Source organism: Cyanistes caeruleus, chromosome 4 (assembly GCF_971803275.1).
Source record: "Cyanistes caeruleus chromosome 4, bCyaCae1.hap1.1, whole genome shotgun sequence".
Lineage (NCBI taxonomy): Eukaryota > Metazoa > Chordata > Aves > Passeriformes > Paridae > Cyanistes > Cyanistes caeruleus.
The window spans coordinates 13,920,352-13,935,615 of NC_141704.1; the positions used below are offsets into that span (position 1 = coordinate 13,920,352).

The window sequence follows — 15,264 nt, forward strand, 5'->3', positions numbered from 1 at the left end:
AAGAACAGCAAAGGCTGAGGAAAGCAGGAGAAGCCAGGGTTTTCAAGAAAGAAGATGATGTAGGTAACTGAGAAGGAGCAAAATAGTCACAAAAAACTGAGGTCTGGCAGTTGCAAGGAAATCTGAAAATGCAGCACATTCCTTGTACAGCAGAAGACACATTTGGGATGTTGTACTACTAGTAACCACATGCTGAAGTAGGTCAGTTCATAAACAGCAGTCATTGCCTTTGGGCCCAGCTCTGGTATTTGCACTGGCACAAGGAGCAGGCACCCGTGGGTAAGAGGGTGCAACACACTGTCAAACCTATCACACCCTCAGATGCTGTCCTCATCTCCAAGAACAGCCAGCCCTTTCTCTGGCTATGCCTGCACTGTTTGTTAGTTCTGGGTCTGAGTTTGTGCTCAAGACCAGCACTCTCTACCACCTGTGCTGGCTTGTGAATGCTGAACTCCAGACCTGCCTGGAGTGGTGAAACCTTAAATACTTGTATTATGCTATCGCATGCTTCCAAATTTTCCTTTACATAGTGTAGACAGACTGACATCAGCTGGATTGAATTAAAGTGGTCCACCATGAGATGTTCTTAAACTTGGGTCTTCCTAAGCACAGCCCAGATGATTTATGTCTAAACTGCAGCTACCAAGACGAAAATGGATGGCTAATATGGTTGAAACTCTTTAACATGTCCTCAAATTCATGTTCCAGCTAGCCCCAAAATAATCATTGGTGCATCTGATGGCATTTCTGTGCACAAGAAGCCTAGAGCCAGAAATGGAATGTGCTCTGGGCTTTGCAAACCCATACATTTTACAATGAATTTTCATAAGCATTCCCAACTTATATAGGAGTAGTAGAAGATTGCTTTGTTACCAAAGGTCATCTGCACCTCCCCACAGGTTCTAACACCTGGGGAATCCTGATCTGACCTCATTTCAGATATGCATGTTCAAAACTGCGCATAGAGAAAGGCAATTTGTGTCTCCCTACATGGTTCCTGTGTCTCCTTACATTGCTCCTGTGTCCTCTTCCTTTCCTATAGCCTTGCTCCTCATAAAAAAAAAAAAACAAAAATCACCAAACCACACACCCACTCTCAAACCCTATAACCATGTCAATGAATCCTCTAATATACATGTTTTTATACAAGCAGCAACTCCCTTCTGTTCATGTAATTCTATTCTTGGAAGCTGTCTAGCTTTCATCTTCATGGGCAGGGTTTGCCAGTTGCAGTTCTAACAGGAACCCCTTTTAAGTGGAAACAAGCTTCGATGTTCAGATCCCATAGCAGCAAAAAGCTGCTTCCCTGCATGACTCTCTCATCTCCTGGGGTGCCTGCTGCCCAGACAGATTCCAGACAGCTGTCTCCAGCCTGCTGCTCCTGTTCACAGGCAGGGTCTGGCACCCTCCCAAGCCTTGTCTTCTCTGACCCACGACTGCCAACTCTGGGATTTTATTGCCAGGATCATGGTATTTGTTGTTTTTCTTACTGTCCCCATTCCTAGACTGAGAAAACTTATTTGTCATTCAAAATTAAAATGAGATTCTGTTCTTCCTGAAGGCAAAGGAAATCTTGAAAAGCATGATATTTTGTGACTTGTAAAAGTTGCAGGTATAGATATGCAATTTTTAAATATTTTGAATTTTTGTAAGCCTATCTTGTGATAGTGAAAAGTGAGCAAAATTATTTACACATTAATTAGCAACACTACTGACATGAAAAAATATTTCCTTGTCTGACACTCCAGATATTCTGTAGCATTTTGGCAAGGCAGGAGCTGTGATTCTGATGTGGTGGTATTTTACATTCCATGCCCAAGAAAAAGTCCTACACAATGCAGGAGGGCAACAGCCTTGCAGACCAGACCCAGGTTTCAGTGTACCTTCTGTCAGGGAAGGAGTGCCTTGGGAGAGGGGGGATGCTAAACATCAGCAGGGAGGACACAGCAATCCTAGTATCCCATCATGTGTACCAGAGTTGTGCCCGACACAAGGACCCTCCTGCGCAGGCAGTACCCAGCAGACCTGTTCACATGATCCCTTTAGGTAGGTACTTTCACAGCACTGCACTAGAGACTACTAGCAAGAAAACCATGGAGAAAATAATTTAAAATAAATTATTTCCAATGCTCATTAATATATTGTTCTGCATTAAAAAGAAATAAAAATTATTATATAATGAACAAAAAACGCCTAAGTGGCTTTCACCTCCATAATCTTTTCTACCTTTGCCAAAAACGGAAGCTTTCAAACATTTCATTTAATGAAAGATGTTTTTATAAAAATGTCCACAAAATAAATCATGTAAAAACAACAGGCAGCTTTGTGCTTTTCTTTTAAATGGGACATTTTTCATTAAGACAAACTTATTTTTCAAGATCATTTCAGGCAGCTCTCCAAATTCCATGAGATTTTGTTTCCCTCAAATTGTTTCAAGTAGTCCATGATCCCGGCAATTATGATTTTTTTTTATAGGAAAGGGATTTTTACATACAGTGGAAATATGTAAGAGGAAGCTCGACATGAATAAACAGACAATGATATAAGTGTTAAGCCAAATCAGAAGGATACAAACACCAGGGGATTATCAAGACACCTGGTGTGATAGAAAGGTTTCCATTAAATACTGGACAATGAGGTGAAATTTATGTGCAGATGGAAGTAATTTATGCACATTTGTTACACAGAAGATCATTATTTATTGCTAATAAGTGAGCACATTTGATGTATCTAGTCAGTATTCAAATACTTAATATGTTTTAAGAGCACCTAGGGTATATTCTCTGCAGCACAACTCATTGCACTCAGGAATTCTGTCAAATTATATGGAGCTGCAGTGAAAGGTTGGATCATAAAACAAAGGCAGTAGTAAAGTAGATGGAACAATTTAAAAAAATAAAAATTGACAAAAATTTCCTCCTCTTTCCTCTACCTCCTTCCACTTGTCCAGAAATAAGTATTGGGATGTTTCTGTTCAGCATCATTAATTTTATCATACAAGATGAGAGGATAAAAATCTCCAAACGACATTATGGTCACAATGTACAGATTTTACAGTATCAAAGATTAAGCACCTTCCTTTTTCATTGTGGATTTCATAGAGTTATAGAATTGCTTGGGTTGGAACGGACCTTGAAGGTCATGTAGTTCCAATCCCCCTGGCATGGACTGTGTCTTTCACTAGACCAGGTTGTTCAAAGCTCATCCAACCTGTCATTGACCACAGCTCTCTGGCTGCATCCCTCTGGCCAATTCCTTATTCACCAAACAGTCCACCCCTTCAAATTCACATCTCTCCAATTAAGAGATAATGATGTCATGTGGGACTGTCAAAAGCATTACAGAATTCTAGGCAGATGGCATTGTTTGGTCTTCCCTTGACCATTGCAGTCACTCCATCACAGCAATCACCAGATTGGCATTTTCCCTTTGTGAGCTCTCAGATCACCTCATGTCTTGCATACACCTTAACATTGCTTCCATGAGGAGCTGCTCTATGTTCTTTCCACACACAGAAGAAAGGCTCACCAACCTGCAGTTCCCTGGGTCTTCCTTTCTCCCCTTTTTAAAAATAGGAGCAATGTTTCCTTGTTTCCATTCTCCAAGGACTTTGCCTGACTGCCATGACTTTTCAAATATGACAGAGAGTGGCTTGGCAATGACATCAGCCAGTTCTCGCAGGACCCTGGGATACATTCCAATACAGGAAAATTTGCCCAGTATTGTTTCTAATTAATTCTCTCCCTATTCCTTCTCTTTTTATGAGTAGTTAGGATGTCTTTAAAGAAGCACTTTTCAAAACAACTTTTATCTGCGCTTGCTTGTGGAAGATGTTGTTTGACAAGGCTAACCACTGTAAGTCCCTTCCAACCTGAGTTATTTTGTGTTCCACAGGCACAACTTCCTGAGCAACTGATATATCTTTGGAGAAAAAATATAAATAGTGTGGGAAGCTCTTAGAAGATCTAAACACTGAGTTTCTTAAAAGATCTAGGAATGAAAAGAAAAGCTGACAATTCCTTAGTATAGCCTAAGCTACAAAGTACTGAGAATTTCTACGAAAACCACACCTGACATTTACAACCACATCAAAGCCCACTCAGAATCAGCCCTGCACTGTTTCTCTACATTCACAGGATAAGGTGCTCTGTGTTTTTTCCTAGGAAAAGTACTTAATTGGAAGGCATTTTGTGACTGAGATGTACGACCCTTCCTGCTGAAGGCCACTCAACAGCAGCAGGAACTGCATTTAGTACTTCTCCTAAGGAAAAAGATTTGGTTTAAGATTTTCTGCCTCTGGTCACTTCCTCTCTCAAGCTGTCACTGTGAAAGTAAAAGAAAAATCAGATACACATACTTCTGGAAAAGCTGAATTCCCCTCACAACCTCCCAAGACTGCAAGTGCTAAGCAGAGATTATACCACAACTTTTCAATATTAGTGGATTTATGAGGCAGAAGTCTATAGAAACCTTACTGGAAAGGGATTTCTAGATGAGAGCACCATTAGGAAGTACACAAGGTAGATTCCAGGAGGGATTTCTGTGGCCTTGGGACAGTTTTGTTGACCATGCATAGCATAGAAATGTGGGGCATTTTTAGAACATATGTGGGACATTTTTAGAATATATGTTCCAATGGCATTGGACAAATAAAACCTACAACAGAAGCCTCTTTAGGAGAATTGCTTTGGGGTCTGAGTGCATGTGTGCATGAGTACATACATGCACTATTATTAATTACAAGCATCCATAATTATATATACCATCTGTAAAATTTAGCCTTTGCCATACATAATTATATTTGTATACTTTGGAAATCATTGCTATTTGGAAACTTATGCTGGAGCTTGGGAAGAATGAAGGGTAAGCACAGGATAGGGGACCATGCTCTAAACCATGCTTTCTGCTCTATTTCAAAAAAACTTGCATTGATAGTCCCAAACTGTGCCACTAATTCCCTCTAGCTGAGTAGACACATAGCCTTAGAGGGGGGAAATGTGTTGTGTCAGCTTCCTGCATAATCTGACAGTTAATTCAGGAGTATATGTTCTTTTTCCACCATTTACCCTACAGAGACATGGGATAAGTTCAGTTATAAATGACTTTACAGTTCTGGGATAGATAAAGTGGATGGTTGTTATTTCAACTGCTCAACTGGAAAGGAAAAAAAAATAATAACATAGTATCTTAATTTTAGAATTTTTTGTGAATTCATGGGGAGATGGAAAGAAAGTTATTTTTCAAAAATACTTTGAAAAGGTATCTTGGATCACATAGACTCAAACACAAGAAACTGTCACATTGGGTTCTTTCAGTCTGGTTTCTTACCTCTCCTTCAGGAAATGCCATCCATTTGGAAACAGCATCTGATTTTGAGTAACATTCACTACTGCCAAAATGCAAAGTTAGGATAACATTTATTATGCATACATATGAACATGTCCTCTCTATCTTCAGAGATGATCCTATAGCAAGGTGGTTTGGCATGGGCAACATGAGATGATGAACAGGCTGCTCCATGGCACAAGCAAAGTAGCAGGTAACTAGACACGGACAATGGCACAGCAAAGGCAAAGCAAACTCTCAGAGGAGGTGGAAGGCAGCAGCCAGCTACATACAAGCCACACATACAAAAACAAAACAAAAAACCCAACCAACCAAACAAAACCCCACCAAAACAACAAAAAGCCCACCTGTCTTTCAGAGGAAGAATTTCACCTCCTATCTATTCTAGAGTGATTAATTCTTTCTCCTCAAAATCAGGAAGGGAGGATGGGAGCAGGGGCAGGTGCAGGATGTCTGCATCCTTGAAGCAGCAATGGGGAGAGAAACGCAGAGAAATAAGAGCAGTTCAGGAGACTGGGCTTTCCTTCAACACTATCATCTCTTAACTTCAACACTATCAATACTAGTCTCCTAGAATCTCAAATAAGTAGGCTGAAAGAAAACCAAAACAGAAGCTTTCTTAAAGCCAAGCAGAAAGTACAGGGAACCACAAACTTTTCTGTTTGGCTGCACACCTATTTGAGTAAAAATGCATGAATGAAAGCCCACTTCTTCCATCTCCTATAATGTTGAATACTACTTAGGAGTTTCATGGGCTTTACAGTAAATAAATTGATAAATAAGACTCTATTCTTGTAATCAACCCTGGGAAACATTCTCAGGTCTCTTTATATAAAAAAAAAGGTGGCAAGAATTTTTTGCTAATTTTATGAGGATATGTAAGTATTGACACCGAGGAGATAGACAGACAGACAGACAGACATACTTTATATTTACAGTATGGGGAAAATGGCTTTGCCTTGATTAGGGATAAGACATGTTCCAAAATTCTAATACATAGAACTTCCACTACACATACTGGATGCCTTATTATAGCTCAGGAATAAACCATCAGAAGCACTCCAACATTTGGAGTCACCACCTGAGCAGACTCCCTACCCCAGAATATTGTGATGAGTATGTGATGAGTTTGTCTCAGTCTTTTTCATTAAGGCAGTTATGCTCACCTAAAATAAATAGTGGATGAAGAAGCAAAGTGTTCCCTAAAAGCTGATATTCAGGAATCTTTTCTCACTTACAGAGTATTTGTTCTACAGAGTTAAATGGTTCAAACTCTTATAACATGGTCCTCCAGAATTTCAAAGTTCACCCTTACAAGTGTGACAAAGGGGGCACTGAAATTTGTGTCTTTGAAGTCTAGGATTTCTAGGACCTACCTTCTTTCTTGATAGAATTGCCTCATTTCCACAAAGTATTTCCATTCAGACTTGTCAATCTAGTCTTTTGCTTCCAGATTTCCTGTGTTTATAGCCACAAGCAAAAGCTGAGCATTTCAAATCAAACAAAACCTTCTGATCAACTCCAAATCACTAGTTTTGACTCATAAATACAAATCAAAATTTTTGTGTTGGTCCATTGGGCCAAAAGGAAATAGAGGCACTTTCTGTATTACTGGCTTCATAGGTATGCAAACTTTGGGCTTAAAGTACAGCATTGAGCCAACACACATTACCATAAGTCAACTATTTTAAACAGCATGAAGAGCTCAGGACTCTGCCTTGCTGAAGAAGCAGTAAGTGAATAATTACTTGGGATCAATGCTGAAATCTTCAAACCAGATTCACTCTGCCTTTTGCTTCTGATAGACAAATAAATACAGACGCACACAGTATTCCCTACCCCTTCAATGCAAAATCCAAGTACTAGAATTGCCTTCTGCAAATACAATGATGCTATGCATGAGGTTTGGCTATATTAAGACTTTTTAAAGTTGTTTAAAGCAACAGAGGCTTTCAGGGACCAGTTGTAAACTTTGATCCTTTTGATGCAAAAAATTCATGTCCATAAATAGAGTCCAGAAGAACTTTTGCAAGGAACTGCATTCTCCTTTTATTAGCTTAGCCCTGAACAATGTATTTGTGCAATGACTCAGAGGAAGGCACTGCCTCTTGAATATAAAGACTACACTAGGTAACATGCTAGACCAATGGTTGCCTCAACTGGCATCTGGAGCCACCATCCAATTCTTTTTGGCACTATGACATTTTGAAGTTCAGTAACCTTTGAGTAAAGGAAATAGCCCGTATTATACTCTATAAAGGGAGCTCATAAGGGAGGGAACCAGCAACAGAGGCTACCACAAAATTCCTGTTTACTATGAGACCATCCATGCTGACTGAAGTAGACTGGGCATTGTACACTGGCTTTATTCCGGGCCTGCATTTTGTCAGTCTCAGAATCAGCCTCATGTAACAGGATGTTGAAACCACTGAGTTAAATGAAGCAAATCACACCTCACACTGCTCTGTGTGGGCATAGAAACAGCCACATGGAGTCAAACTAGACATTTGTCCAATCTACTACACTATCTTCAACACCACACATATAGGTAGAGTACAAAAATAGTATCAGCCCTTTTCATAAAATAAACCTACTTTTACCATGTTTAAAATTATCTAACTCAATATTGTGGCAATACTACACACCTCTTTGCAACCTTCCTCAGATCTGGTCTACAGCTAGAAGGCTGAACAGAAGCCAAACCAAAAACTGAATAGTTTTCTGGTTGCTTAGTTTCCTCAGATGAACACAGAGAGGTAGGTGGAAATAGCAGCTTTGAGAAGGAAAAAGATAGAGGGAAACTGGACCACAGACAATCCTGTCCTGGATTGCCACAAACTGCCATGAATACGATCATGAAATAAGCTGGTTTAGTTTCCTGTGACCTTGTTGGCTTTCACGCCCCGTCCTGTACTCAGAACCTTTTCTGAGCTATTTCAGCTCATTATATAGCCAGAAAACCTGACTAAAGATTTCCCATTCTTAACTGACTTCACAAACTGAAATAGCTCAGTTAAGAATCTGTAAATGCAGCTGTCAAAGGAGTTCAGACTCCAGTGAAACTTCAACCCAACCTGTTAACAGGTTATCAGCAAAACACACTATATGCCCAATAATCTCCCACTTCTAAACCAAGAAGTCAAAGCACAACCAAGAGAAAAATAAGCAAGTCTTACTCATAGAGTCCCCAGAGCAAGAGTCACTCAACAGAGTTATATTACTTCACTATACTTTGTTCTTACACAGAACATTTAAGAATACACCTTCAAACAAGGCAGCAGAAATTTAATAGTGTCTCCCCTATCATACCTCTGGCAGCCCTAACTCTCACCCTTGAAATCTGACCTAGCCTGTCCTGTGTCTGTTTTATAGTTAAGAATCTGCACAAATCCTTAATTTTATCATCTTTCTACAGAGTTGAAAATAATACTAAAAAAAACCCCCAACCAAACAGTAGGAGCACTGAAATCACCTATACACTTTAAGAACTAGTAACGATACTCTTGTGTTTCTGAAGCAGAAATGTGAAATTGAAGTATCTGGAGCCTCGGCACCTGGTCACTCTGCAGGTTGCTTTACTGGGTTTTAAATCAATCCAATTTTGCTTTTGCAGTCAAGAAAGAAGAAAAGCACAATATGCACCCTTGAACTTTCATTTAATTCACTTTCTGAAAGGCGACGTGGCACTACTGCAGCCATCAGCAGACAGTCTAACGTTATGTAAACAATTTCAAAAGCCAATGGATGTAGAATAGATTAAACATCAGTTTGGTAGAATAAGGAGCTTGCAGCTTTACTAAGTAAGAAAAAACCTACAAAATATACGTTTTTAGAAGAAGCTGGCTGCTTTACATTAACACTAGCAAGTTTTTACAAACAGCCTCTACACCATCAAGATGTCTTACTGCCTTTGTTGAAGGCAGGCAACAAGGAGTCAAAGAGACATCAGAAATTTTATATCACCAAATGATTCTATAAGCAAGTTGTGAGGTTGTTCATTTCACTATGAAAACTGGTTAGTCCCATCTGCCAGGATAGTTGGAACATAATCTGTGTATTACCCAGCATTTCTTAATCCTCTTGCAAACATAAAAAAAAATAATGTAAAAAGAGAATAATCACTTTCTGCCTCACACATACCTTTGCTCCTCACACATCAATTCCAAGGCATAAGAGCTAAAAAAAAATCTTTAATAAATCAGTTTAAAGAGAGACTGCCTATCACACAGGATGACTACATGTTATTTTTCAGTCAAAATAATCAAGCTACATCATGAATTTTTCATCAGTCTACTGTGGAACCCATGAAAGGTTTAAAAAAGTAATTATGTGCAAGTAATTATATTAAACACGATTATCCATTATTAACCATCTCACAACCACAGGACAATGAGTACTAGTTTGTTATCGAGTGACCAGATATCAAGTCTTACTCTTTTAGCAGAGAGGCACTTCAGTGTGATATTTGTGTCACGCAAGCTACTGACTTCAGCTGTCAGCACCAACACTGGATCATAGTTCACCTCCAGACATCTATACACTGCTTTGATAAGCAGTTACATTCTTCTCAAAGCCAGAGCTCACTGACATAGAGTGCCTCAGTGGTGGTGTACTTCATCAGGAACCCATGCCTGAGCAGTTTCATTGAACTGAAACACCATTTGTTCTTTGACTTTTATTAAGTTCACTTAGGTTGACCAAATGAGCTTCCCTAAAGTAAACAGGGTTATAAAATATCAGGATGATTCTATCTTTAGGTGCTCCATAGAAACAAATACTTAGTTCAACTAGAAAACTTTAAAAATGACTTTAGATACAAAAGTGTAACAACTGTTGTACTGCGCGATACATCTTTATATATCACTAAGCTCATGAAATTAAAATTTAAAAAGTTTTTGCACCATCAAGAACAGCCACAAGTCCTGAACCTCCATTCTTTACGCATCCTTTATCAGAGTAAACTGAAACTTGGGAATGCTTGGGATTCGAAATACCCTGAGCACATACTAGTGCAACACCACAAAGCATACATAATCCATCAGAAAAGGGGAAGGGGGGAAAGGGGGAAAAAAAAAATAGCAAGAATCAGATGGTGCTTTATTATACAAGCATGAAAGTAAGTTCCTTTGGAAAATAACTTCTTGGGTGGACTTCTGGACCAGTGAGGTAGCCCAATGGGAGAGAGAAAAAAAAGTGGAAGTGGAACTTGGTCCCCACGCGTGATACCTGCCAGGCGGTCCCACCCCGGGGCGAGGCCGGGGCCCGGCAGGCCGCCCCCCTTGCGGCGGGGGGCCCGGCGCCGCCCGAGCGGCCCGTAAAGTGCAGCAGCAGAACACGATCCAGACAAAAGCAATGTAAACAGGTGACTGATACCGGTCTCTTTGTCCGCACCGCGGCCAAGGTGAGGCGCGGGGAGCGGAGCCCCCGCAGGCTCAGGACGGTGCCACGGGGAAGCGGCGCACCCGCACCACGGGGGACAGGTCCACGCCGAGGATCCGCTGCGCCCGCCGCCGCGCCGCCGCCAGGCTCCGCCGGTTCCACATTCTGCCCCGCACACGGATGGTGGGGAACGTCGTGAGGCGGGGGGTTGCCGCCTTCCAGATCTCCTCCAGCGACTTGCCGCCGAACGGCTCCCAGGCGGCCGCCGCCGGGCTGCCCTGCTCGCTGTCCGCCTGCTCGCCCGGCGGCTGAGGCGCCGCCGCCTCCTCCTCCTCCTCCTTCTCCTGGGTGCGGGGGCCACCGGCCGCGGGCCGCTGCCTGCCCCGCTCCCTCCTGCGGCGCCGCCGCCGCCGCCGCCGCTTGGCGCTGCCGCCCGCCGCCCCGGCCCGGCGCTTGGCGTCGGCGGCCGGGAGGCGCCGCTTGCCGGCGCGGCGGCGAGGCCGCTCCGAGGGCGGCGGCGGGTCGGGGACGACGGCGCGGCAGGAGGAGTATCCGTAAACGTCCTTACTGCGGAGGATGACCGGGGAGAACTCGTGCTTGAGGCTGCAGAGGAAGTTCCACAGCTCCGAGTCGGAGCTCATGAACTCCGTGGACTTGGGCATGAAGAGCTTGAGGGCGTCGCCCAGCGCCTTGGTACCGGCGAAGGAGACCTGCGAGCGCGAGTACACAACTTTCTCCGCCTCCCCCTCCAGCCCCCAGGCGGCGGCTGCCGGTTCGCCGCCGGCTGCCCCTGCCCCTGCTGCCGCCGCCGTCGCCGCCCGGGCTCCCGCGGCCGTCGCCGCGGCGCTCCCCGCTTCTGTGTTCATCTTCCCGGCTCCTCTCTCCAGCGCCGCCTGCTTCCTACTGCGGGTCATGGAGGCAGCGGGACGGGGTGGCGGGACAGACACCGAGAAGGCAGAGCGGAGGCAGTGGCGGAGGCAGTGTCGAAGGCAGGCTCCGGCCGCCGCCGGGCGCCCGCCGGGTGTGAGCAGCGATCGACGTCCTGCGCCCAGCACAAAATGGCGCTTTAAAGTCCCGGGCGGGGCTTACGCGTGCCCGCCCCCCCTGCGCCGCCCGTTGGCCCGTTCGAAACGCGTCGGGCGGGCCCGGGCCCGCCCCGCCGGGGGAGGTGGCCGTGAGGGCGGGAGACCGGAGCCCCCTGCCCCCGAAGCCCCCAGCTCTCGAAGCTGCCCGCTCCCGGAGTCTGGTCCGGCGGGGTCTGCCAGCCCGGCGCGGCACCGAGCCGCGATCCCCGCGTCTCCAGCTGGTGGCCTCTTCCCTCAGGGAAGGGCGCGAGGCCTCCGCATGGCGGGGTGAGCGCGTGCCCGCATGGCGCCTCGCTGCAGGTGAGGATCCTCACAGGGCAAAGGTGGCTTGTTGCGCGAAGTGTGTTGGAGTAAGGATTTGGTGGGACACTTTGACGGGCAAACTCCCCAAAGAATTAGCCATGAGGGAGCTTTGTCAAACAACAAAAAATGGGCCAACAGATGTGACACAGCTTTACATGATATTAAATACATCCATCCTGTTCTAGAGGGGTTTTTTTAGTATGAACCTGTACAATGGTCAGTCAACAGCATCATAAGTCATAGAATCGCAGAACAGTTGGAGCTGGAAGGAAGCTCTGGAGGTATCTGGTCCAACCTCTGTGCTCAATCATAGCCACCTAAACCAGATTACCGGGGACTGTATCTGGACAGATTTTAAGTGTCTCTAAGGATGGAAGCTCCTCTCTCTGCTGACCACTGATAGGACATGACAAATCAGAATGAAGCTGTGGGAGCAGAAGTTCAGATTTCATAGTAGGAAAAGACTCTCTGAGAGGGTGATCAGTCACTGAACAGGCTCCCCACAGAAATGGTAAAAGCACCAACCCTGTCAGAGTTCAGTGAGCATCTCAGTGACGTTCTTTGTTATATGGTTTAGTTTTAGGTATTCCTGTGAGGAGCACAGTTGGACTCAATAGTCTTTATGGATGCTTCCAACCTCTCTGGGTAGCCTGTGCCAGTGCTCAGTTACCCTCAGAGTGAAAAGGTGTTTCCTGGTGTTTGGAGGGAACCTCCAGTGTTTCAGTTTGTGCCCTGTAATAAAGAATTGGATGAATAAAAATTCGAAAGAAAAGGTTTAAATAAAGTATATGTAATTATAAATGATGAAAATATGGAATGAGAAATCCTCCTCCAGGTCGAGGCAGAATTTCTCTTCCAAAGTTACAGATTGCAAAAAACCACCCAGATAACAAACCTCGGCAGGCACATCAACTCGGAGGAAAGAACAGGACAAAGATCATCATAGAGACAAAAGAACTAGGCTGAAAGTCTACCTCCGGACCTAGGCAACGCCCGGCCGATTTCGGCCCGGAGACCATCAAGTGAAACAAAAGGGACGAGCCTCAGGAAGATGGTCGTTGCCAGAATTGAACACCACACCTGCCAAACCTATGCTAGAGTAACTCAATCAAGAAGGACAAAGAGGAAACAACTCCTCCGAGATATCCATCGGCACTAGCCCGGATCCCTCGACTCTGCTGTGATGAAATATGTTAAAATACATACAGAATCACTTTGCATTTGAGGAGACTTTGCCCGGACACCTACTGACTCAATCTTCTAGGCCAGGAAATCCATTCACCAGACAATCAGGGACACTTGGTGAATGGAAACTGATTGGAATTCTAGCCTGGGGACATAAAATCCCTATAAAAACCCAGGCCAAAGAACCCTCAGACGTGGATTTGGGAACACCTATACCTTGCGTATAGACCCTGTCCACCCAGCGCTGCGCTGTTCATTTATTGTGGTTTTTCCTCGCTGTTTTGCTGTTTTGTTAATTTATAATAAATTTATCTTTTTTATCCTTAATCTGCCGTTGCATTTATAACATGCCCAATGCCTCTGACTCTGTCAGTGGCACTGCTGAGAAGAGGCTGGCTTCATCCTCTGCACTCTCCCTTTAGTTTTCTGTATACCCCGATGAGATCCTTCTGAGCCTTCTCTTTTCCAGGCCTAACAGTTCCTGCTCACTCAGCCTTTCCTTACAGGAGAGGTGCTCCAGCCTCTTCATCATCTTTGCAGCCCTCTGTTGGACTCTCTCCCATGTCTCTCTTGTACCGAGGAACACATTACTGGACAGTGCTCCCTCCAGGTGTGGCCTCACCAGCACTGAATAAAGAGGGAGGATGTCTCTCTCAAGCTGCAGGCAACACCGTGCCCAGTGCAGCCCAGGATAATATTCACCTTCCTTGTCAAAGGCATATTGTTGGCTCATGTTCAGCCTGGTATCCACCAAGACCCCAGATCCTTTTCTCCCAGGCTGCTTTCTGTCAACACTAAGATACCACATCATTTGGATTGGCTTGATATCCCAACAAAGCATATCCCAAAGGAAGTAATAAAACTTGGGTTGGTTAAGCCCTTTGTGAGAGTCACCACCTTGCTGAGTCCACAGCAAGGCATTTCCTGTATGGCACTGCTACACTTGCAGCTTTTGCAAGCTTTTGTCAGCTACTGTAAAGTCCCATGTCCCTCTGGATCATGCTTTCCAATACTTCAGATTGCAGGCAAAGCATCTAGTTAGGTTCCTGGATTGCTGCAGTTAAACCAGAGCTCTTTCCAGCAACCAGAACAGCAAGGTGCCAGCAAGGGCAGAGGTGGTTTAACCTACTGTACAAATCCTATTTGGAGTTTGATTAGACCCCTAACTAATTGCTTTCTCTCAGCATGGGTAAAGGGAGAGGAATAACATTTTTCTTCATAGACAGTCTTTGTTCTGTAATTAATCTTTCAGATTAGAATAGGGAAATCTTTTATTCTCAACTCATCAAGAACCTAAATTGGAATGTCTAGAAATCCGGCCAAGTAAGAGACAGAAATTCTGCATAAGAAATTATTCCTTACTGCCAGTGGAAATAAATTCATTTTCTTCACAGGATAATTCAACTTCTGATCATGTGAAACTCAGGAATATTAATCCAAATAGCCATGTAAAGTGGATATTAACAAAGCTATTTTAAATCTTCATGGGGACAGTCTTGAGGTACAGCCATATTCTAAACCAGCTTTGTAAATGACCCATTTTTTAAAAATAATTCTTTCTCAAAATGATGGCTTTAGAGCCATTTTTAATGGGATCCATCTTGCAGTGTACTTTAGAATGCAGTCATGTAGCCAGATTGATTTAACTGAAGGAGGTGCCCTATAGAGCAGGACAAGAGCCTGGATCTGGAAGCACCAGGGACAGGCATCTCCTGATCCAGCTCTGTTGGCTGGATCAGGATCTGGCTGGATCTGTTGCTGCTGTTGGTCACACTCTTGCTATCAGGTCGCTACAGCTTAGCAGAGGCTCATCACCTGCTGGACCACAGAAGCTGCTGTGGGTTCATATTCTCAGTGGAGGCAGCTATAATTCAGCAGCTTAGCTGGAAAATGGGCCCTTGTTACTCTGCAGAAACCCAGTTGCCCATTGGCCATAACATTTTCTCAAAATTACAAATATTTCTGG

The 15,264-nt window shown here is 44.0% G+C and overlaps 1 protein-coding gene across 1 annotated transcript; it reads right to left on the bottom strand.

Annotated features, from left to right (window-relative positions):
• Positions 1–5,401: 5,401 nt before the first annotated feature.
• CCDC71L (coiled-coil domain containing 71 like) lies at positions 5,402–13,622 on the bottom strand. Its single transcript, XM_086886761.1, has one exon. The coding sequence runs from the start codon at positions 11,637–11,639 to the stop codon at positions 10,779–10,781; it is 861 nt and encodes a 286-aa protein (XP_086742887.1). The 5' UTR covers positions 11,640–13,622; the 3' UTR covers positions 5,402–10,778.
• Between the last annotated feature and the right edge of the window lie 1,642 nt (positions 13,623–15,264).